Consider the following 23,044-nt stretch of genomic DNA (forward strand, 5'->3'; position numbering starts at 1 on the left):
CAATTCTTCATTATGACCAAGCAGTGCTGCAAATAGGTTTCTATAGACTGGTTAATTTACATTTCAGTGAAATTTTGCCTTACTCTTTGTATGAGGGTTCTATGTAGGATCATTTAAAATTCTCCAGTCATTTAGTTTTTGGTTCGCTTTTCTCTCATATGTACTTACAGAATTACGAGCAATGCTACTCTCTAAAAATTAAATTGATATATTTTCCTAACTAAACAACTTAAAAAAAACTTACATTATTCCATCTAGTCATTAACTCAAATATAGAAATAGATTTGAACATTAAAATGTATGTGAACGCTTTTCATAATTATTTTTCAAATGAAGATCAGCATGTACCCATTGGTTTGGTTGACACATCTTCAAAGTCTTTTAATCTTTGGGCTCCCCTTTGGCCTTTCTCTGCCTCTCTGTGTGTGTTTCTGCCTCTCTGTGTGTGTCTCAGTTTTGTTTTGTTTGTACTGTAGAACACTGGTTCTTAAACATAAATGTGCATATAAATCAGTTGGCAATCTTATTAAAGATTCTGATGCACACTGGGGTGGGGCCTGAGAGTCCACCTGTTAAATAGATACCCAGGTGATGCTAATGTGGCCGGGACCTGCACTACACTTTTGAGTAGTGAGTCTGTAAAATTCCCTACATTCTGGATTTTTGTTGATTGCCATCCTCCTGGTGGTAATTAAGATGTTTCTTGTATTTCCTGTCTACTGGTAGGTAGGTAGGTAGTTCTGGTGAAGGCACTGTCTTAAAGATCTTGACCAGTATGGGATATAACACCACAAACATATTTCATAATGTTGTACAGAGTATGTTCAGTTTAACAGAAATGCAGTTCAGAAAAAGGTAAAGAGAAACAAAGTGAACTATTTCAATGAAATTTTTGCTGGTTCTATTTCTAAATGTTGTGCTGTTTTTACATGTCACATGATTGAAGTCCAGAGGAAGATCCCTACTCTTTACTACAAAGATTCTGTATTCCACATCAAATTATTAAAAGGTGAAGTAGCAAGATAGCCTGAGAAAAAAGTGATTCCTATCTGTTTATTCAGTAGCTCATAATCCAATTAATTTAACTAATTTTGCTTGCTTCATTTACTTGAGTTTCATGGTTGGAAGTGGTATTGTGTGACAGGAGAACAAAAAGGGACAAGATATTCAGAACATGTGAGAATGTAATGCCCTCATATGGATATAAGCTTTCTTCTCTCTGCTTCTGGACCAAGGTGCTTATCAGGGTGCCTTGTCATCTCATTGTTGTCTTCTCTTCCTTATAAGGTGTAGCTCCCAACATGTAGTGTATAAAGACACATGCGTGCGTGCACATACACACACACGCACACACACAGATTGATTATACTTTGTAGTTCCATCATTGATAAGTGGTGCTGAACACAGCCATTGTCATGGCAACTTCATTTTTGTTAATTGGAGTTAAATAACTGGTTGGTTGGTTGGTTGGTTGGTTGGTTGGTTGGTTGGTTGGTTTTTTAAAATCAACTGAGGCAATGTAGGCAATACAGTCAGTTGGAACTCATCTTTAAAAGATTTTGTTAGTTTAAACATCTGTGTTTTCAGAAATTATAATGAAGTTATGATCTTTAAAGACACTATGAAATATTTAGAGAGATGATGCTTACTGACAAAAAATATTTTCAAGTATTTTTTGTTATTAGTGTCAGGATGGTGCTCTGGACAATCTATTAATTTTATATGACCTAGTTGCACAAATATGCTTTAAGGCAAGTTAGCTTGCATCCGGTTAGTATTCTTGTCGGCAAACACTAACAATATATCTGACATAATGAGCTTCTTGCAACAATCTCATCTACTTATTTACCTGGAAACATACGAAAAGCCAATCAGCATTCTTAGTTTCAAGGCTGGTTTTGTAAAATAATCTGCTCAACTCAATTTGTTTCATTCTTCCCGTGAACAACTGTAGACTCATAAACAAACTTGACATGAACTCTACGGCGAGGTGCAGAAAGGATGTGATCAGGCAGCAAGAATAAGGATGTAGAGCCCATGAGCAGTTCTCAGACCCACCAGCATGACTCATGAAAAGCAGTACCCCCCCTTTGTAGGTGAATAGAGTCCAACTTAGGGAGGTTGACTAACCTGGTCGAGGCCACTCAGCTAGCCTAAACCAAAGAAATGTTGAATTACTCCCAAGTTCTTGCTTTGCTTTTTCCCTTTCAAACATCCACATCCACAAGTGGGTGTAAACTTGTTTGGGTATGTTCCACCACTGCTGTAGCAGCAGACACACCCTGACCACTTCATGCAAGTTCTCATTTAATCAAGCTTCACAACCATCCACTGAGGTAAGTGCTGCCTTCTCCCCTTTTAGGGTTTCAGAATAGGACATTTAATCTACTCTGGGTCTTTATCCCCCAGCCAGTAGGGCCTGTGCTCTCTGTCCCCAGAACCCCTGCCCTCACTGATTCATTCGATGATCTCTATCCTCACACACCATTTTCTCATCTGTCAAATGACTTTAAAGGGATTTTATACAGTTACACATTTTATATATTTTAATCAAAAAGTTTAAAAATGATCAAGTTCAAAAAATGAAAAAAATCTTTCAATGAAAAGAATTGACTCTCCTTCAACCTAATTGCTCTCTAGGAGCAATCATGTTGGAACAATTTTTGTCCAAAATGCTAAGTAATATGCTGTTATTTATTGCTTTAGCCAATAAGCCTATATCTACTAACCTTCCATCCTCCTAACTCACTTTTAACTTCTCACGCCCCTTCTGCTCAGTATGGTGACATCACTAGTTTTTATTCTTTCATTGTTTACCTTTGTTATATTAAATAACACACTGCGCCTCCATTTCTTTTTTTTCCTCTGAAGCATTTTTAAAGGACTTTAGCATCACTACCCTTTCTTATTCTTTCCCCCTGTCTACCTTCAAACTGTTGTGGGCCTCCTCTTTAACTTTTAAACAGTCAAGGTTGATAGCATATACATTCTATTCTCTCTTCTTTTTTTCCATTTTTTTAAATGTGATAACATACACATAATAAAATTTACCATCTTAACCATTTTTAAGTGTACAATTCAGTGATATTAAATGCTTTGTTCTCTTTAGTAACTGCAATTAGGTCTTCCTTGCATTGTCTATAAGTCGTTTTGCAAAGTTTAAAGCAAATAAACAATGCTGACATTATTATGCTTTATTCAAAGCAAATAGTGGGCTGTGACTACGTTTCTTTTTGGTTTCAATGTCATGGTTCCTGTTGTACTCAAGGAGACTGTTCCTAATATCAAGTACAAATGGATTCTGCTTTTGTACACAACATAAAAATCATGCCACGGTTTATTCGATCCTCCTTTTTTCCTCTAACTTTTTTTATTGCCATGCTTGTTGAAACCATCGTATTCACTATATCCCCAGTATCTTCCAGCTTCTTATTCATTCCTTTATATGAAATTCCTTTCATTTCTTTTTAAAATCTCTGAGTGATTGTTTCATATTTGAATCATGCCTTTTCATACTGTTTTTTGTTTTTTATGGGTATCTCTAGTTGCCTTTCTTTCTCCTTTGCATTTTTTGTCTTATATCTTCACTCAATCGGTTCATCGATTCTGTGTTCCCTTTCTCTCAGACCTTTCTCACAGTCTCCCATCCTCCCACCTCACCCTGGACTGGTAATTCTCTTGGTCTGTTGCACAGCTGCCATCCTAGAGCTGCCTTCCCTGTTCTCCTCAATTTGTCTGCTGTCTCCACAACCCTATAGCTTCATCTCTGGGGCTGGAAGAGGCTACAGGACTCTTATTGTTGCTTGGCTGCTCACACCTGTTGCCGTGCAGCTCAGGGCCCTGACCACCCACGTGAGTAGTCAGGAATTGCACTGAGGATGACTTCTCAGGCCAGAGAAAATCCCTTCACGGGAGCCACTAACTTCTTCCAACCTCCTCATTTCCCCTAATGTGTACATTTCTTTGCTTGAGTCCCTTGCTGCTGATGCTGAGTCCCTGTGAGAGAAATGAAGTACAAAGGCCATACCTACCCTTCAGCATAATTGTTCAGACAGCTTCAATCCAAACTCAGATTCTTTGATTTAAAAAAAATTATTATATAAATAGTCGAAGGCAGGAAAAGGGATGATAATCCTTTCTGGCAAAGAAGCCACTAAATCCTTCTCCATCCCCATTCATCAAATATTGTATAATCTAATTAAAATTCTAACCCCCTGAAAGGTTTTAATTTCTTGCTAAAGCAGTTGACCATATGGTTCAACATAATAAAAATAAGAACACCTTGAAAGGAATGACGAAAATGTCATCAAAGTTAACAGAGAAGATGGAAAAAAACCTCTCACATTATATTGGATAATTTTCAAAAGTGCAATTCCTTTTTAGTGTTTCTGACCAAAGAGAAAATTCACTTGACAAACTTCATATCATGGTACTGCATTTATCTAAAGATCAAGCTCGATGTCATTTATTCTCTGGAACATACTGACCTTCACTCTGGATTTAAGAACAACAGATATGTCTGTTTACATTGATTTGCTAGGAGAGGCTCTTGGGCCCTCATGATTAGAAGCACACTGAACTAGAAATAAGGCTACTAAGAACAGAATTCTGTCAAAGGTAATTTCTCTTACCTAATTTTTTACTGTGTAATACCAGAATTTTGGCTATTATATAAGCTCTCCCTGGTCTGCATATAAAAAGACTTCCTGTGGTTCTTCAGGACTTTAGGAAGACAGAAAAAGGTCTGGGGGAACAGCCTGAGCCCATCCTCCATGGAGGTCCATGACCAGCTCACATTTTGCAAAGGACCTTCTAGGATGCCCGGTGGGTCTTACTACCAAGGTCCTGTCCCCTTCAACTAGGATCCAGCACTGGCCGCTGCCTGAACAGGTCTGCTGAGGAAAAGCTGCTTCCTGGACCCAAATCCTCCTGTGGGTGTTGGGTGTCCACAGTGTTGTCATTCCCCATGCTCTGGCGCTCATGGAGGTGTCCACTGTTGGCTTCAGGGCTCTTTTCCAAGTCTCATTCTTCTACGTTTGCTCAAGACCATGTTTTTGAGTTTGAGTTTTTCTTTCTTATCCTCCGAGTTGCTGCCTAGTGCTACAGTTCTCTTTCTTACCTGAACACATTGGGAATGTGGGGTACAGCTCACAGCAATTCTGCCCCGCTGGCTGTACCTTCTCGGTGCATTGGTGTCCAAGGAAGGGACATGTAAGTCTTTTGGACAGAAGATTATTTCCCTAGCTGGTATAATATGAAACATCTTCCAAGCAGCAGTAACTCTTGACGTAACAGTTTAACAATTTCATACCAGATAAGTCTGGATTGCAGTTTGGTCTGAGACTGTTTGTTTTACATACTTTTGTGGCAAACTCTGTTAATTGGCAGCACAAGCCAATTGGAAGGTGATTATAGCTAAATAGCAAAATATAATGCTAATTATCTCTTTTTGATTATAAGATATAGTTAAGCACTTCTGTCAACTGTAAAGTGGTTTTAATAGAAGAAGGATAAAAATCAGTTTTCTGGAAAATTAATGGAAATGAAATTATTTGCTTTTCTAGAATTTAGAATAAATGAAAAGTAAAACATACAGAAGTCATGAACCTCATAATAACGTCCTTGAAGGTCAAAGTAATTCGAAAAGCACTTAACTAAAGATAAGCTCAATTTCTTCCCCTCTCCTCACACTCTCACATGTAAGATATTGAGCCTTCTGGGCAAATTTCTGATGATGCATCAGTGCATAAAATTAATGAAAAACCAGGCAAACTTGTAGAAAGAATTTATTTATGTTCAACCTGTGAAATGTAAGATAGTTCCCGTGAAGCAGAATATTCATATTCTCTGTCTCTGTCTCTGTCTCTGTCTCTGTCTCTTTTTTTATGCACACTCCAAATTGGGTTTGGATTTATTAGTGTGCAAAGTAATGACTTCTAGCAGTGTAGTGATGGCCTCTGAGACTTCACTGAACCAGCAAGTCCCCTGCTGAGGCTGGAGAACACTGGGTCTAGGGCCAGGTACGCTCCTTGCTTTCGGAAGCCTGCCTTTCTTCCTACCTTGACAGAGGCAGATTGCCAGGTAGCCCCAGGTCAATGTCATACTTGGCCCTCGGTGGTACAGGAGCCCCAGGCTAACTGAGGTTGGTACAAAGTGTGGGCACTCTACGGCTGTGATTCCTAACGAGGGGTCAGGCAGCCAACTGGTCCTGGGTAGCTTCTGGCAGTCACAGATCAGGTTGAGTTCCTGCTGTCTTCCAGTGCATCTGCGGGAGTAGGGGAAGAGCAACAGGCACTGCCGTTGTGGGAACTGGGACCTAGGAGAGTCATGGGTTCTAACCCAGCCACAAAGACTGAAATGAAAGTGCATCTAGTGTTCTCCATGGGAAAAGAAGTTTAGCAGAAAAATCCAATCTTGCTGGGCTGTTAGGGCCACCTGATTTATCACGTGAGAATATGTTACAAAGTGGTTCACTCCCTGGTGAGAAAGGCATTCATCCATAGCAGTTCTTCCACTGTTTGCTTTCACAGGTTGGCCAGGTTGTTTTTGCTTTAGCTTCTGAATACAAAGTAGAAATGATTGTATGGATGAGGTTACTGTGAAAAAAGCATGTTGAGTACCTGACAAATAAAATAAGATACAGCCAGAGACTATGTTCAATTCATTTTTACTTCCCCAACATTTAACCCAGCCCTTTGCAGTCACTTGGAGATTCTTTTTGTTGATTGGATGAAAACTTTGTAGTCCGTGATGGTATTGACAAACTTTATGGACAATTACTTGAGGGGACGGAACACTTTGCTGTGAACACTGTCGAATTAGTTATGTGAAGTGATTTCCCTCAGGATGTGACATAGAATATCGTGTTAACAGTTTCTTTTTATAGAGAGGGCTTACTGTAATCCAAGACCAGCCTGCACTTGTATGCTGGTGCTACCCCACTGATAGGGTGGGGGCTTGACCCATCAGAGATTAAATGTGATGGCCATGTGTCTTTCCCAAGTCCTCAGGATCAGCTTTCTGAAGGCTCCGTGCAGAGTTTCAGAGGAGAGCTTTTTTTTCATGTAGTAAGTAATTATCAGGGACCTGGCCATGTATGGGGTACTTCCGAGAGGCTGCAGGACAGAGGAGGCTGTGGTTACAGCCCTCGATATACTTGTTTTCCAATAAGAGAGAGATGCAAGTACTTGTCACCATGATATGATACAGAAGTGTTAGGACTATAGGTTAGAGGAGAATCGAATCTCCCGACAGGAGGAATTAGGAACGATGACAAATGAAGGAGGTGGGGTTTGAACTCCACTTTGAGGAATGAATAGGAATTTCGTGGGTGAGGGAGAGGGGGGGAGAGACTATTCCAAGTGGAGACAAAAGCAAGAGGAGGAGGGAAAGGGTAGGTTGGATTTGGGAAACCGAGTTTACGAGAGCTTGCACTGGATGGGAAGGAGGCCCAGCCTGGAGACCCCTGATGTCATCCCAGGACTGTGATGGCTCTTGCCTTACTATATTTTAATGTTATATAGTAACCACCACAGCTCTTCCTTTCCCAAGTTCTTTCACAGAGAAGCTGAAAGTTCTTAGAAAGTTTTCACTAGGTCATTTCCAATTGTTTTGGGTCCTCTTTTAATTCTCTTTCAATGGAAAAATGCAGTGATTAGTGAAGTAGTCAAAGGGTCAGATGGATAGCAGCCTCAGGATACTGTAGAATGTCACGCTTGGTTGATAAATGGGCTTAAAAACTAGAGATCAATTAGTCTCACTTCCCCCGTCAAAATAAACTGGATGTATTTCTGTTATGTGTGTTATACAGTTATGTCTGAATGTTCTACATTATTGATTTGTTTTAATGCTCTTAGACATGCCGTCTTGTTTGTTCTGAGGGTTTCATCTGATTACAAATACTCATCTTAAGTTAATATTTCATGAGACTCGATCATAACTTGAGGCTAGAAGTGATGGAAATCGTGGCTATTATTTTTTAAAAAAAGACAATTATGCTACTCTCAGGGCAGTTTAGAATGAGAAACACAAACCCCTATTTGAGCACTAGTTCCATTTCCTTTATTTACCATCCCTGTGGACGATGATGAATTTTAACGTTTTCTTTTTAAGTGCTTAATTATTTATTTATTTTTAATAAAAAGTTATTGGGGGTGACATTGATTAATGAAGTCAAATGAATTTCAAGTGTACAATTCAACAGCATGTCGCATATACATTGCACTGTGTATTCACCACCCAAAGTTAGATTTCCTTTCGTCACCAAATACTTGACCCCTTTTACTCCTATCTACGCCCATTCCCTGTGGTAACCACAAATCCATAGTCTGTGTCCATGAGTCTCTATTTGTCATGTTTCTTTGTCACTTTCAGTTTTATATCCCACGTGTGAGTAAAATCATATGGCTTTCAACTCATTCTGCCCCATTGCCCTCCAAAGCTCATATTAATACACTCATTTTATTAACTAACAGACATTTACAAAATGTTTATTATACCCCACACACTGATCTAAGTGAAAACTTTACAAATATTAGACATTTCTTCCTCCTAACAGCCATATGAAGTAGATGGTATTATTATTATTATTATTATTATTATTATTATTCCTGTTTTACAGAAAGGGAAATCAAGGCACAGAGAAGTGAAGTAACTTGCCCAACGTCACAAAGATAGTGTTCACTGCCATTTGAGTAGACACGCAAATTAGAGGTCGTGTTTGGTATGTTCGATGTCACCTGAGTGAAAAAGGATAAAAAGAACTTGCCTAGGAGGATTCTACCTTGCTGTGCTCTGTGACAGAATTATGTTCTTGAACCATTTTAATACAGGTTTATTTTCTACAGTATATGTTAGTAGTTGTCTTTCAAGGAACTCAGTATTTTAATTAACTATAAATGTTTGAAAGTGGACAATTTCTATGTATGTTCAACAAACGCGTAAGCTATACCAGAGTCCATAATTAGGATCTTTTTATGTTGGATGATGTGGCTGTCGGTAGTGGCATTTCCCCAGAAATACTATAGCTCCCAGGAAGTTTTATTTTCCAGTTAGAGTTTATAATTGTTACATCATGCCAGCATCAGGACAGGATGTATCTTAAGTGGTTTTCTTTTCCGTGTCTTTGACAGATGTGTCATCCCCACACCAGCGAGCCTCTGCCAAGATGAAACCAATAGAAGAAGGGGTGGAAGATGATGATGAGGTCTTTGAACCCATGTCTTCAAAAACATTTAAAGTCCATCAGTTGCCTTGATCACAGAGAAGAGTCCAGTTACCAAGATGAAAATTGTCTTGAAGAGATCCTGAAAAATACCAGCACTTTTTCACTGCTTTTAGATTAGTCTGCTTTAGAACATCCAGACTGGTACAGTCTGAGGACCAGAAAGTGAGGAAGATTAAAAAATAGGAAGGTTATTTTAGCTTTCCTTCTTATTAGCCAGCTTTTTAAGTAGTTGTTTTACTGAGCCTTCTGACTAAACCTAGTTCTATTTTGAGATATTTATTTTCACAGTATTATCTAGATACACTATCATTTTAACTTTAAGAAGTCTTAGCGTTGTGTCAATGCAAATGCCTTTTTACTTATTTTTCCAAGTTGTAGTTCATCTTCCTTACAGACAGTTTTTTCTCTAAATGGTAATGGCGCTGTCCATTCGATAGTTTTAACAGATAACATTAAGTTTGAATTTGAAGTTGAAGTAACATTAAAAAGCAGGGAATCTCAGGCTTTGTTCAATCGAGTTCTTGGATGGAAAATTTTAAAGGAAGACGTGATTCGACTGGTGTTTGTTTCTCTCCCAGGCCAGACACATTACTCTACTTGATCGCCTTACTTATTTAGACATGGTATAAATAGCTTGATAATGAAAAAAACTCATCAGACTTTTCTCATATTGCCCTTATATTATGCTATTTATAAACTGGTCTGAAACCTAAAGCTGGAACGATAACAGATGGAAGCAGTTCTGAGCTCCGTGTCAGCCTTCAGCTGAATTCACTTACCTGTAGTTTGGAGCCATCTTGTCCCACACATCCTGGTGTGGGAAATACTTTACTTGCGGTAGGGAAGATAGCAGGGTCAAGTGGCCAAGCAAGTGTCACAGAATGCGGTGACTGACAGGGCAGCTTCATACTTTTGTCAGTATTCTTAAGGTTCAGATTGTTCCTCCAGAGCCATAGATGTCCCTTTAAGATCAGTGTCAGAGCTGTGAATGTGAACACAGCTGTGGCAAGTAGACAGTTCCACAGGCCATCCATGGACACCCAACCCAGATTGCTGTGAGAGCCTTGATTCCAGATCTCTCCTTTGTACTAAAGTCATGTTTTAGGAAACAGTGGTAGTCAACTGATGGGAAATGAGACATTTGCTTAAATCATCGGTCAGTCAGTGTGGCTGTGGCACTGAGTTAGGTGAAGCCTGTTGATCAGCTGTGCTGCATCATACCCACTGATGTTTATTTTGTTTCATCCACTAGAACCAACTTTGAGTACGTCCCCTGTTACATTAAATAGCTAAGAAAAGTTCCAAATGAAAATATTTTCAGGTGTGCTGAGCCAAAAGCAGCATCTCTGGTGATATCTGTTAGGGAAGGTAAATAAGCTACTCTAGGGCCACCTCAATTTACTAAATCTTTTTTAAAGCTAATTATTTTAGTAATTTCACTTGTGTTAAGTTTACATGCTAGATAACTCACTGAGAAAATTTCCACAAACTGGGAATCCAGCTTCTAACATCTTTATCGTATGTTGGCTTATTAACATTACAGTAGAGAGGCTGATTTCATTTTGCTGCTGTAGCGGTCTCTTCAGTATGCTGCATTAGAAATTTATTTTTGGGAAATGATGCAAAGTTGAATGACTTAGCCTTGGATTTAAGATTGTAAAGATGTAGTAGGTTTAACTATCTCTTTCTGTGCCTGAGAGCCCATGTATAACTATAAGGCAATGGTGTTAATACTGCTTTTCTTTAGCTATTGGAAGGTCACGTAGCCCATTTAGTTTACATATGCATAAGAATAATTTACAAAATCACTCTGTAGAGTAATTAGATATTACATCCTTCCCTAAGCAGAAAGTAATTTCAGATTCTGCTGAGGCCACATTTTTAATGTTCTGTGGGTACACAGAACCTTGGGATTTCCTTACTCTGACCCATCTTCAGGTTTGTCTCACTTTGTCGACTTCAGACAGTGGAGAAGGTCATCTCTAATGATCAACCCGGATGTGTTTGAAGGTTATTTTCTGTAGTGCTGGGAATAACCACTTTAAAAAGCACACTACTAAAATTAATGATACAAAGTCATTACTGCTTTTATTAAAATACATGAGTATGTGTGTGCATGCACAAGCATCAGTGTCATTGATAAGAAGATTATAATCTCAAGATTAGGATTCTTAAAAGAGTCACTTAGCTTGAATGGGAAACATGAAACTATTTTTAAATAAGACCTCTAAAGAAGACAATGAGACTCAGAGAAAAAGAGCCACAAGCCTTTTAGTAGCCCTCCCACATAGACTTGATAGGAAAGAAGCACATAAGAAAACAAGAGTTTTAAGTGTAGAATCTCCCCTGGATGATTTTAAATTCATTTATACAACTGAACAAGCATATCTTTGTATAAGGCATAAATACATAGACAAAAAACATGTTTGCTGCCAAAGTCACCAATTAAATGTTTTTTGGCATTCACTTAACTATGTGACCAAGGTTCAGAAAATGGTCTGCAAAAATTATTCTATAAATAACCCAAAATCTATGTTTAAATGTCACATCAAGTCTATGGTATGAATCTGGAGTGGAACATTTATACCAATGTATGTATCATTTGAAATATTTTGAAAGCCCTCATAAATATTTATATTTATAGAATAATAGCACAGACACTAGATAGATCCTCAATGATGTTTATATATATATCTTAAATTGGTAATAATGGGTGCTATATAATTATTTTATAGTTATCATCCTTTGCTTTCTGAGATCTTTTCTGTATCTCCCTATGGTTCAATCACTTTAATCACTAGACACCTTTGTGCTTTGCTGCCATGGTGAGCACTGGGACACATCACCTTCTTCCTGTCTGCTTCTCCTTCCACGCGTTTGAAGCATTTCCAGTTTTGCATCTTGAAACTGCTGATTCCTGCCTTTGAGGCCTTATCATGGCTTCAAAACAGAGTCACTTGGATTCTGGAAAAACTTTTGGGGAAAATTGAGGTAACCTACACACTGCCTTGTCCCTGGTGCCCCTAGGTAATGACTCCACCCTCCATTGAAGATTTTCATGCTATTGTATGGTGGCATCTGGCTGAGCACTGGCATGTGCAGGTCAGTCCTAACCTTTGGGGCCCGGTGCTCTCCTCCTTGCAGACCGTTGGGCACGGCTCCAAGCAGTCACTGAAATTTTTTTTCCATCTATTTTCATTTCCTCGGTTCTTTCTAAAGCTGCTCTACAGAAACCTCTAATCTTACCATGACTCAGTTTCCCCTTCCTTCCCTGTTTCCATCCCTGGTTTCCCAATCTTTTTCTAATCATCCCCAACTAAAGCGACTAGAAATTCTCACCTACTCAATCTAAATTCCTGAGGACTTGAAAGGATAGGATACAGTATAGGGAGCTTGAGTTTGGGGCATCAGTATGGCTTCGGTTCTGTTCAGGCGACACATTTTCTCACAGGGTAGCCATGCTTTGATTGTCACAGAACCTGAAAATACCTTGTGTAGAATGACATATTGTAAGTGCCATTTAAGAAACCTGCCTTTAAGTACTATTTACATTTTTTTATGTTATAGCCTTTAAGTACTATTTACATTTTTTTATGTTATAGCTGCAACCCAATTTTAAAGTACATAAGGGTTTTATGAATGCTTTATACAGGCATATTATTTATAGGAAACTCATTCTTTCTGTTTTTAGGTACCATCTACATTGATAAAATTTACTTTTTGATATATTTACATTTTGCCTGAATAGAGCCTTATAGTTTAAAATATCTTCATATATTGCCATTTAATCAAATAAATTTCTTACTTAGAAAATATGCGTATTTTTTATTTCATTCCTCTTACATATACAGTGAGTCTTCACTTAACATTGTCAATACATTCTGTGACTTTGAGAAGTGGCATGATGAAACCAATTTTACCGAAGTCTGATTGATAGAAACGAGAGTTAAATTCCTACACATCTGATCAACGTTATAACAAGGCGATGTTATTTGAGGACCTACTGTAGTTGTTTGCTCTAACTCCGTGCCTAAAGGCTAGGATTGGTTCAATTAACTTCAGAGGTTATGGGAATTGCTCTGGTTTAGGTAGTCTGAGCAGACCTGCAGAAGGGGTGCTCTTGGGTCAGCTCCACTTATTTCCAAAGGTCTGCCATCTTGGCTGCCTTTGGCCATGAAGAGGGAAAGCTACAAAGCAGTGTACACAATGTTGACTGGAAGCAGCGATTGAGAAGCCTTCAGAGTTTCACTGTGGGGATATAGATCTTAACTTTGTAGTCCACCTTATTTTAACATTCCTTTCTAGTTTCATAAGGTTCAACAACACACGGAGTCACATGAAAGGGGCCAAAAGTCTCCCCTGGGTCTATTCTGTGGTAGGCATGAGGGACCGATCTTTCTATTCTTGGAAAAACCCACATTTCTTCCTTCATCTATCCTGGGCCTTGAAATGGGAGATTGAGAGCCCATCCCTTAGCTCTTAGTAGCAGGTCATTGGCACCACATAAACCTACTCCAATCAGCCCCAAGGCTAGACCCAAATGGAAGGAGCATCCTATACTACCATGAAAGGAATTCTGTCGCTCAATAAACCATGTCACCTAAGTCTGAAGTCCAAGTTCTGAGCCTTGAACTTCTTGCTGAGCCAGCTTTGGGGCAGCTTCTTCTTACCTAAGCCTGTGCCGTGAGGCCTAAGAGTTTTCACCTATGTCCACTTGGGGGTTTTCTATGGACAGATGCGTTTATAGTCGCCAAATGGTAAAATTGACAATACTTGGCTATACGGATTTGTGGGAGCGATGTGGTGTTGAAGGTGAGGGGCATGTCAAAGATCTCTGTCCCCAGTTACTACTGGTCAGTCCCTAGCTAGGAACATGGTAGAGGACCAGGTTTGAGTGGAAAGACTGAGTATACCTTCTCCATGCTGAGTTCGAGGAGCCTTTGGGATAGTGGAGAGATGTCAAGTAGGCAGTCAGATAAATAACTCTGGAACTCAGTAAAGGGAGTCTAGGCTGAAGATATAGATTTCTAAGTTGAAGATGACACTGTGAACTTGATAGCTTCCCAATACATAAAGATTTTTCCGATAAGGTGTTTTTGCATATGTGTATGTAATGAATGAATGTGACTTTATTTTCTTTTATTTTGAAATGTATTAACATTTGGATAGCTGTATAACTCACTGCCAGTATTTTCTAAATAACCAATGCGCAAAGTTGCAAAACCGTATGGTCTAGTGCAAGCTAGACCACTGTAACAGCAGAAAAGAGTCATTGGTATGTTTTCAGATTCCGTATTGCAACTAACCATGAAGAAACTATCACTTGTTGAGTTTTGTTGTAGTATCAGGAATATCCACAATTATCTCTAAAGGCTATTAGAATACGTCTTTTTTTTTTTTTCAACTATATATCTGTGTGAGGTCAGATTTCCCTCGTAAACTTTAGCCAAAACAATGCAGAAGCAGATGTGAGAATCCAGCTCTGTTTTCTATTAAGCCAAACTTTTAAAAGATTTGTAAAAAGTATAAAACAATGCTACTCTTCATCCTATATTTTTTTAGTTTGGTAAAATAGTTATTTAAAGAATAATGTCCTTTACAGTAACATGTAATAAGTTTTTTTATTATTTTAAAATAAAATAATAAATATCATCATTCTATGTGTGCCTCCACTTCCGATCTCTGTGATTCTCTCTGTGATTGGTTTCTGCAACAGAACCCAACTTGTTTCTCTACCTCTAGCCTTGGCTTTTCCAGTCAACCTTTGTGCTACTATTAATCTGAAAATTTGCAAAGATGAAAACCTTCTGAGAAGACATCTTACCTGCAGAGAAAAGCCCACATTTTTAGCAGGGCTACCAGGCTATCCATGTCTAGTCGCCCCTCCCCCTGCACCCAGCCATGGTGGTGACCATTTGCCATTCTCTGAGCTCATCACCCAGCCCTTCTGCCTGAAATGCCGGTGCCTCCCCCTCCAGCAGTGCCCCAGGATTAACTCCTACACCTCCCAGTTAAAGTGTCGCACCCTCTTTGAAGTCAGTTCTTCCTCATTCCTCCCCCTCTGCTGCCTTGGGTTTACAACCACAGTGTGTCTGGTAGGTAGTAAGTATGCTGTGCCACAGCCATGGCAGAGAGATTCGTTCAGGTTCTCAAAGTCCCCTGATGTATTTGACAAAGCCCTTATCCTTACCCACGCAGTAGCTGAACCCCCTGCAGTGCTGTGAAGGTGGCAGGACAGATATTAGCATCCCCGTTTTAGATGGGAGGGAAGTGCAGAGAGGATGAATGACTGGTTCAAGGTCACATGGCCAGCAAGTGAGCAACCAGGACCCAAATGCATGGTTGGCCTGGGCACTTTCCTAGCTATACCTTACAACTCTGAGAAACCTATTTCTTTCCAACCATGCTCTTATTCTACTCTTAGGCCTTCTTCTCATTCCACTTTAGGGCCATTTGCATAGTTTCAACATTGTCATACCAGATTCCTCTGGATTGCTACACTCCTGGATCCTGTATGTTAGAGAATACATTAATATTTCCTTGCTATTTACTAGAGTCAAAGATATCCCACATTGACCTTTGAGATCACCCAGGCTCCTTCTTCATTCTGTCATGAAAGAATTCACCTCTCTCCAGTTTCCAGCTAAGCCTTTCTGTTTTTCTACTCCTATTTGCTTGACAGAGCTGCTTGTCACACTGTGGTTACTTAGCATCACTGGACTTGCTCCCCGGAGAAGGAAGCACCGTGACTTGGGGTTTTCCTCTCTGACTCCTTGCATGACAGGCCAATAGAACTAAATATGGTTTAAACTAAGCTAAACTACCTGACACCTGAGTAAAGGAAGTCTCACAACTATAAAATGGCTCTTACAGGAAAGGAGCCTTGAGTGAGAAATGATTATAGCCATTTACTTCTTGATATTTTTCTGCATGTGATAAAAACACAGAGCTGCTCACGTCTTTTAGTGGTTACATATAATTATCCCATTTATGCAGAGACTGACTGAGATGAAACACATGTCCCTTTCAAGGAGCTCAGACAGGGATGAATCTCAGGATCAGTCTTCCAGTGCACTGGCTACACTGCACATAAAACAGAACTACAGAGATTCATCTACTCTGAATTAGTTTCTCTTAAAAAAGCTTCTGCTATCTTGGAGACATAGCCAAACTTTTTCAAGGTGTTTCCCATTATTTTTGTTGTTCTCATCTGTTTACTCTTCTTATTAATATTGATATGTATTATGAGTAAGAATAACAATATAATACTTTATATTTTTTGTACATGTATTTACATAGAGAGGCGGGCGTTTTTTTAGAAAAAAGAAAAATTAAAATCTGATGTTCCCCTTTAAAATAATTTATCAGTTCATGTGAAAATGCAGGGGCCAAGTTACATGCTGCCCCAAACAGATTTCTTATCTATGTTGTCTACCTCGGCCTCCCTCTCGACTCAAAGCAACTCTAAAGTACTGACCTGAAAAAGGAAGCGGAGTCCTTCTCCTTGGACGTGGCTTGAGGTCAGACAGATGCACGGGATCTTTGGCAAGTTGTTAAAACTTTTAAAGCCACAGTGTCCCCATGTGGTAACCAAAACTTTTCCCAACACATAGTTGGCACTCAGTAAATGTTAGTTCTCAATCTTTTTCCCTTTTTCCTTCAGCTGCCAAGTCAAATCCTTAAGGTTCTGGCATCTTGGCAACCCTGGTCCTTGTAAAGAGCCAGAGGGTCAGTGCCAGGACCCGAGGGACAGGCAGGGCAGAGAACTGTTACCAAGGCCCCTTCTGTTTACAGCATACATAGTCGAAGGCACAGGAGCCCAGCGCTCACAGACTGCGGTCTCTCTGGACATGTTGGCCTGGGGCAGAGAGAGAAGCCAATTCTTCAATAAGTGGTCCCAGAAAGCACTCGGCTGCGAAAGGAGGCTGTAGGCACCACTCTAAGGTGGCTAGTGAGTGGAAAACATTGGCATTAGGAAAAAGGATGATCTCCATGAGGTGATGAGAAAGAAGAACATGTTAAGCTGCAGTCAACTTTTGACACTTATTTTGACCTAATACTCTTGCTTATCTCCCCACGGTGACCAGATGAGAGCTGTGAGCAGGTGGGATGGAGATGCGTGGAATGTTCAATGGGTGAGTTTTGACAATAGGAAGGATGGAGAGAAATTCATCTAGACCCCAGAAAGTGTGAGAAAGGGAGAAGTTCTAAAAACCTTAGGAGACTGTAAGACTTGTATTCCTGGCATGGTTTGAGTGCTAAAGAATGCTGGACATAATCTTTTAGACTAAAGCAATGAGGAGTTAATACCTCATCCTCAAACTCCAACATGATCTATGCCTAAGTGTTTGAATTTTTTTGTTTGCTTTGATGTAAAAGCAAGAATATTTGGAGCAAGAAGCTGCAGTACTCCAAATACACAATAGGCCTTTTCTTCATCATTCATACATTTCTGGTTAAGCTATACATAGATAGGCCATGTTATTTGTCCAGAGGAAGAGAGTGTAAAGATACGAGAATAATTTTTTAGTCCTAAATGCTGTTTTGTTTACTTTCTGTCTAGATATTTACCAGTATCAAATTCAAACTATAATACTGTGTAATTATACATAATTTTTTTTATGTATTTGAAATTAGACTAGATATACATTTATAAACTTAAAATCTGGCTGAACAGTGTTCTATTAACTCATTGCATGTGTTTCCTTTGTCTTGCGTTAATAAATAGCAATGTCTAGAAAAAAAAGAATGCTGAGACATTGGGCAGTTGATATCACCTGTTTGGACCTCGGTTTCATCTGTAAAATGAGGTGAGAGCAGGTGAGGACTCTTCTAATTCCGATGTCCATAACTCTAAGTTGCATACTTTTTAAGGTCTGACATGGTGTCTCCTTGCTCCGGGACTTTTTCTTTTTTTGGTCGAAGATGATTTGGAGTGTTACATAAAGTCTCACCAGCTGCCCCACCTCTGGCTATCTTTCCTATCTGGGGCAGTCCCATCTTTGCCCTGTCCTTCACAAATGCTCTGTTGGTTTGAAGTCATGTTACCTTTATTCTCAGTACCAGAACTAAATTTTAGGTCTTTTTATCACCAAGTATCCAATGTTTTCTTTTACACCATTTAAAGGGTTTCTCAAAAGTACTCCTCAAAGCAGTTAGCTTGCTGGAAAACCCCTTCTAGCCCTTTCAAAATGGTGTTCACTGAGATTTTGGAGGGACATAGAACTTCAGAGCAGACAGAATCTGTATTTCAACTAGTTCAGAAATTCTCAAACTTGAGTGGGCATCAGAAGAATCACCTGAGCCTCCTCAAAACACAGCTTGCTGGGCCCCACCCCCAGAGATTTGATTCAGTACATCTGGGATAGAGCCCTAACTCTGGGTTTCTAAGTTCCCAGATATGTTGACACTACCATTTAAGGAGACCACACTTTGAAGTCCCTTTAATTATTAGTCCAGTGCTCTTATTAACCTACGAGGAGACTACGGCTGGGAAAATTGAACTCAAGAAAAATTATTACCCAGCTAATCTCATTCACAGTCCAATGGCTTTCAATTAAAAGCAATTTATATATATAGGCCAGTAGTTTTCAAACTTTTAATAAAAGAGTCACTTAGGGAACCAGTTAAAATGTGGATCCAGGAACACAATACACCTGTAGCGATGATTCATAACCCCAGCTGCACATTGGAGCCAGAGATTCCAGTGTAATTTATCTGGGCATCAAGATTCTTAAAAGGCCCCAGGATGATTCAAATGTGTTAAGTTTGAGATGCTGTGGTCTGGAAAAAGGTCAGAAACCTTCTCTTGTACAGGCATCCCAGGTGATGTGGGTATAGCTGTGAGCTGGTGCAGACTTTGCAGGCAAATACTTTTCTAGTTTTGCTTCCTGCTTTAGGAAACATAAAGCAGCAGGAGTGTCAGTGTGGGGTTTGAAGAGTGAATAGCAGGTGGCATAGAAGGAAACATGCAGATTAAAGCAAGTGTAAATAGTCTTGTTGGCGTGATTTTTTTTCCTGTGTATATCAATATTTGGTTTTGGAACTTTTCAATTGAGATATAATTGACAAATAATAACATATTACTTTCAAGTGTACAACATAATGATTTTTTTATACATATATAGTGAGAAATAATCACCACAAGTCTAGTAAACAACCATCACCACATATGGTTACAAATTTCTTGTGATGAGAACTTTTAAGATCTACTCTCTCAGCAACTTTCAAATGTGCAGTACAGTATTATTAACTATAGCAGTACACAGCAAGCAGTACATTAGATCTCCAGGACTCACTTATTTTATTAATGGAAGTTTGTACCTTTTGACCACTGTTGGTGAATGATTTTGATCTGTTCAGCTCCCTCAGTCATGTTCTTTGGCTTTCTGTAGCTTCTTATATAACAGAGTCAGAAACAAGCTTACAGCCTGATTCTGGTATTTGGGGGAAAAGAATAATTACAATCAGAATTCTGAGATGTCTCTTCAAGCTCCAAGACTAGTTATGTGACCTGAGCAGTTAATGTCACCTCCTTGAGCCCAATTGTATATTCTTTCGTAATATAGGAATATTAATATCTGACATCTTTAAAAGGGTTTTGTAAGAACCCATTTTCAAAGCCTATGTAAACTATAAAGCACTATGAAATTGAAAGCTATTATTATATTAACACATAAATGGAAGCTTAAGATGAAAGCAATTCCTCTTCACTAAATTACATTTGGAAATTCGCTTGTAACATTTATTTAATTTGTCCTTATTTCTAGGTAGACACTTTCAAATCCCAAACCCAGAACACCTGGGTGTGTGTGATAGTATGAGCATTTTGACAAGATATAGTTTTTTTCTCAGATAATGGGAGCATGGATAGACCTATTAAAATGTCTAAGTGAGAAGAACATCAAAGTTTTAAGTGAAAAAAACCCTAAAAAATTTTTTTAAAGTCTTATATTTCTTATATCTTGAAACAGGGATAAGAAATTTATGGGACTTTGACTAATTTTATAGCCAATGCAAGTATGAGTAGCAATGCAATATAGGTGTTCACAGTTTTGAAGTTTCTTATTACGAGAAGATCTAAAAATACTGAGATAAAAATTTTTGTCCTAGACGTTACCGATATCAATATCCCTTTGATACCCACGGACTCCACATTGACAGCCTGTCTTCTGCATAAGATCCCATAAAGTCATTTCTTATAATTACATATTTTTCCAAGCAGAAATTCTCCTTGGCTAAGTTCATCAAACATATGAAATATACAGAAATTCAAATAGCAGCTATGAGGTGATGTAAAATTGTTTCAGAGAGCGAGTGAAGAGTGCCCTCTGGTGATATCATGCAGCAACTGAAATGCATCATACATCGTCTTTAATCACAGAATCATTAAATCACACTTCTACAGTTTCTTAAAAATCAGACTTTCATCTCAACCATAAGGAATTTCTACACTTCCAAAGGCCTATTGTACAATGTACTAAATTAGGAAGTGCTATTTATATTGTGTTATATTATTTAGGTTAGATTTGACGGGAGACCTAAAAAAAATTTTAGTTGGGACAGTGTTCCATTAAGAAATTTTAATTAAAAAAATAAAAAAAGCACTAAGGGTGCTTTTAAACTGAGGATAACACATTATGTTTAAGTAACAGTGAAAGCTTTCTCTTCAATTCCAATTGTTTCCATATTAACTCTGTGTCTTTGTGTCTCTTAAGTAATCTGACTTTGGCCCACAGTTTTTTGTTTTGTTTTGTTTTGTTTTTTGTTTTATTGCTAATTTGTTTTGTTTTATTTTGTGATGGGATTGGAGATTGTTTTGGAACATTTAGACATGGTGATGGGGTTCTAATAGAACTTGCTGACTCTCCTGAAAGTTTTGGGAATAACAATCTGGAATGATCTGGTGTGACCCTTGATGAAGGTAGAATAATGGACCAAATGACATTCCAGGGCTCCTTCCAAACATTTTACTCTGTTAAAATTGCCCTGGTAATCTGATATGTCTCCCCATTAATGCTGTGCAGTATTAACAAAGAAATACAAACTCAAGGAAACAGTGAGCCTGGCACATCTCCAGAATACTTCAACAACAGCTTCTCACATTTCAGCCCCTCCTTTGCATTTTCAAATTTTTCTATCATGAAAAAGCTTATTATGGTTATAATTAGATTTTATTATTGTTTTAAACGGATTGCTTTGGGTGAGTGGCAGAAGCAAGTTTAACACAGGACTAGCTAAACTAATATATCTGGACTAACTAATGAAAATTATTTGTACAGAATTAATTTCATGAAGAAATAAGAACATTTGAAGAGCCAGTGTGGAGGTAACTGCAATGGCTCGAATATGTGATCTGATGATCTAAATGAAAGAAGTGATAAAATAAAATTTGAAATATCTGATATGCCAGTAGTGAGGCCACACTTAGAGAAGAAAATGTAGAAAAGCAGTAAGAAAGGACCACATGTCAATAATACATCTATTTGAACCAAGTCAAATGTAAATATGGTTTGATTCTTAAGTTCGAAATTCTCTTTCCATCTACTCTGATTTTGCAGCATTATTGCTACTATAATATTTAAGTGTGAGTCTAGTTTTCTTGACAAAAATGTAGAACCATGTCATTTGAGGTGTGAGCAAAAACCCAAAGGTTGGAGTAGACTTTAAAGAATTTTTATAAACTGGAACGGGCAAATAGCTATAGGTGTGAAGCAGCTCAGAAATTAAATGGAAATTGAAGCCCTTGACCTTCAAAAAATAGCTCACATCTTCAATAAACTTTGACTAATTTTATAGCCAAAATACATAAATGTATCTTACAGATAAGAAAATTTTTAAGTGGAAATATTGTGTTAAGAAACATGCCTGATATGCAGCCTCAGAAACATTTACCATTTTCCGGAGTACTAAAAACCACTTCAGAAAATGTGTATACGTGTGTGTGTGTGTGTGTGTGTGTGTGTGTGTGTGTGTGTGTGAGTGTGAGAGAGAGAGAGAGAGAGAGAGAGAGAATTAGAAAGGGTAACATATGCTGATTTCTAAACTGAGATGACAAGTTATATTTAAGTAACAGTAAAATCTTTCTTTTAAATTTCAATTGTTTCTAGAAAGCAAAGCAGACAATAGAACCCATAGAGTTTTTGAGAGGAAAAAAAATCAATTTTGTGAAAATAACAAGAAAACAGGAGCAGGATCTGTCACAAAATGGTAGATTGTCACAAAAGTAATTTTTTGATTTAGTAGCCTACCAAGCAAAAGCTTCATATAAAGGCACTTACAGAAAGCTTCTACAAGAGGCACAAACAGGGGTATAGGGCAAATGCAGTGCTTTGTGTAGAGGATTCTGGGGCTTCTTCTTATCCTGAATGGGTCTTACATTTTTTTTTTAATTAAGAAAAAGAAAAGAAACATTAATCACAGAAGCATATTGGACCACCTATATTTTAGTTGTCAAATTCTCCTATCATTTAAATACTATAACTTCTTTTCCCCAGTGTAGAGGAGAGGGTGAATGTGGTAAACGATGTTTCTCCAAACCAGCAAAATATCTTGTGGATTTCTAAACAGTTATAAAACATTCAGATTATCCTAAGCCCCAGCTTTTCAGTGATGGTCTAGGGAGTTCCATTAGAATTCTAAAATTAAGTGTCCCTGTGTTCACCGCACCCCGCCCCACTCTCCTACCAATGGCTGCTTAGAAAGCAACCAAAAAAGAAAACAAACAAAAAAAAGTGGTGAGAAGTCCTTTCCCCCATGTTCTTTCATGAAAGTACATAGTTTTATACTTAGGTCATCTTCCAGAACCTTCTGTCTCTC

The 23,044-nt window shown here is 38.5% G+C and overlaps 1 protein-coding gene across 1 annotated transcript in view; it reads left to right on the forward strand.

The window, feature by feature from the left end:
* Nucleotides 1-9,727, forward strand: part of BVES (blood vessel epicardial substance) — a 32,170-nt gene extending 22,443 nt beyond the window's left edge. Inside the window, exon 9 of the mRNA XM_011360710.2 lies at nucleotides 9,132-9,727. Coding sequence (XP_011359012.1) covers nucleotides 9,132-9,256 — 125 coding nt within the window. The 3' untranslated portion in view covers nucleotides 9,257-9,727. The remainder of the gene's footprint in view (nucleotides 1-9,131) is intronic.
* Nucleotides 9,728-23,044: the final 13,317 nt, after the last annotated feature.

This window comes from Pteropus vampyrus, unplaced genomic scaffold (assembly GCF_000151845.1).
Source record: "Pteropus vampyrus isolate Shadow unplaced genomic scaffold, Pvam_2.0 Scaffold58, whole genome shotgun sequence".
Classification (NCBI taxonomy): Eukaryota; Metazoa; Chordata; class Mammalia; order Chiroptera; family Pteropodidae; genus Pteropus; species Pteropus vampyrus.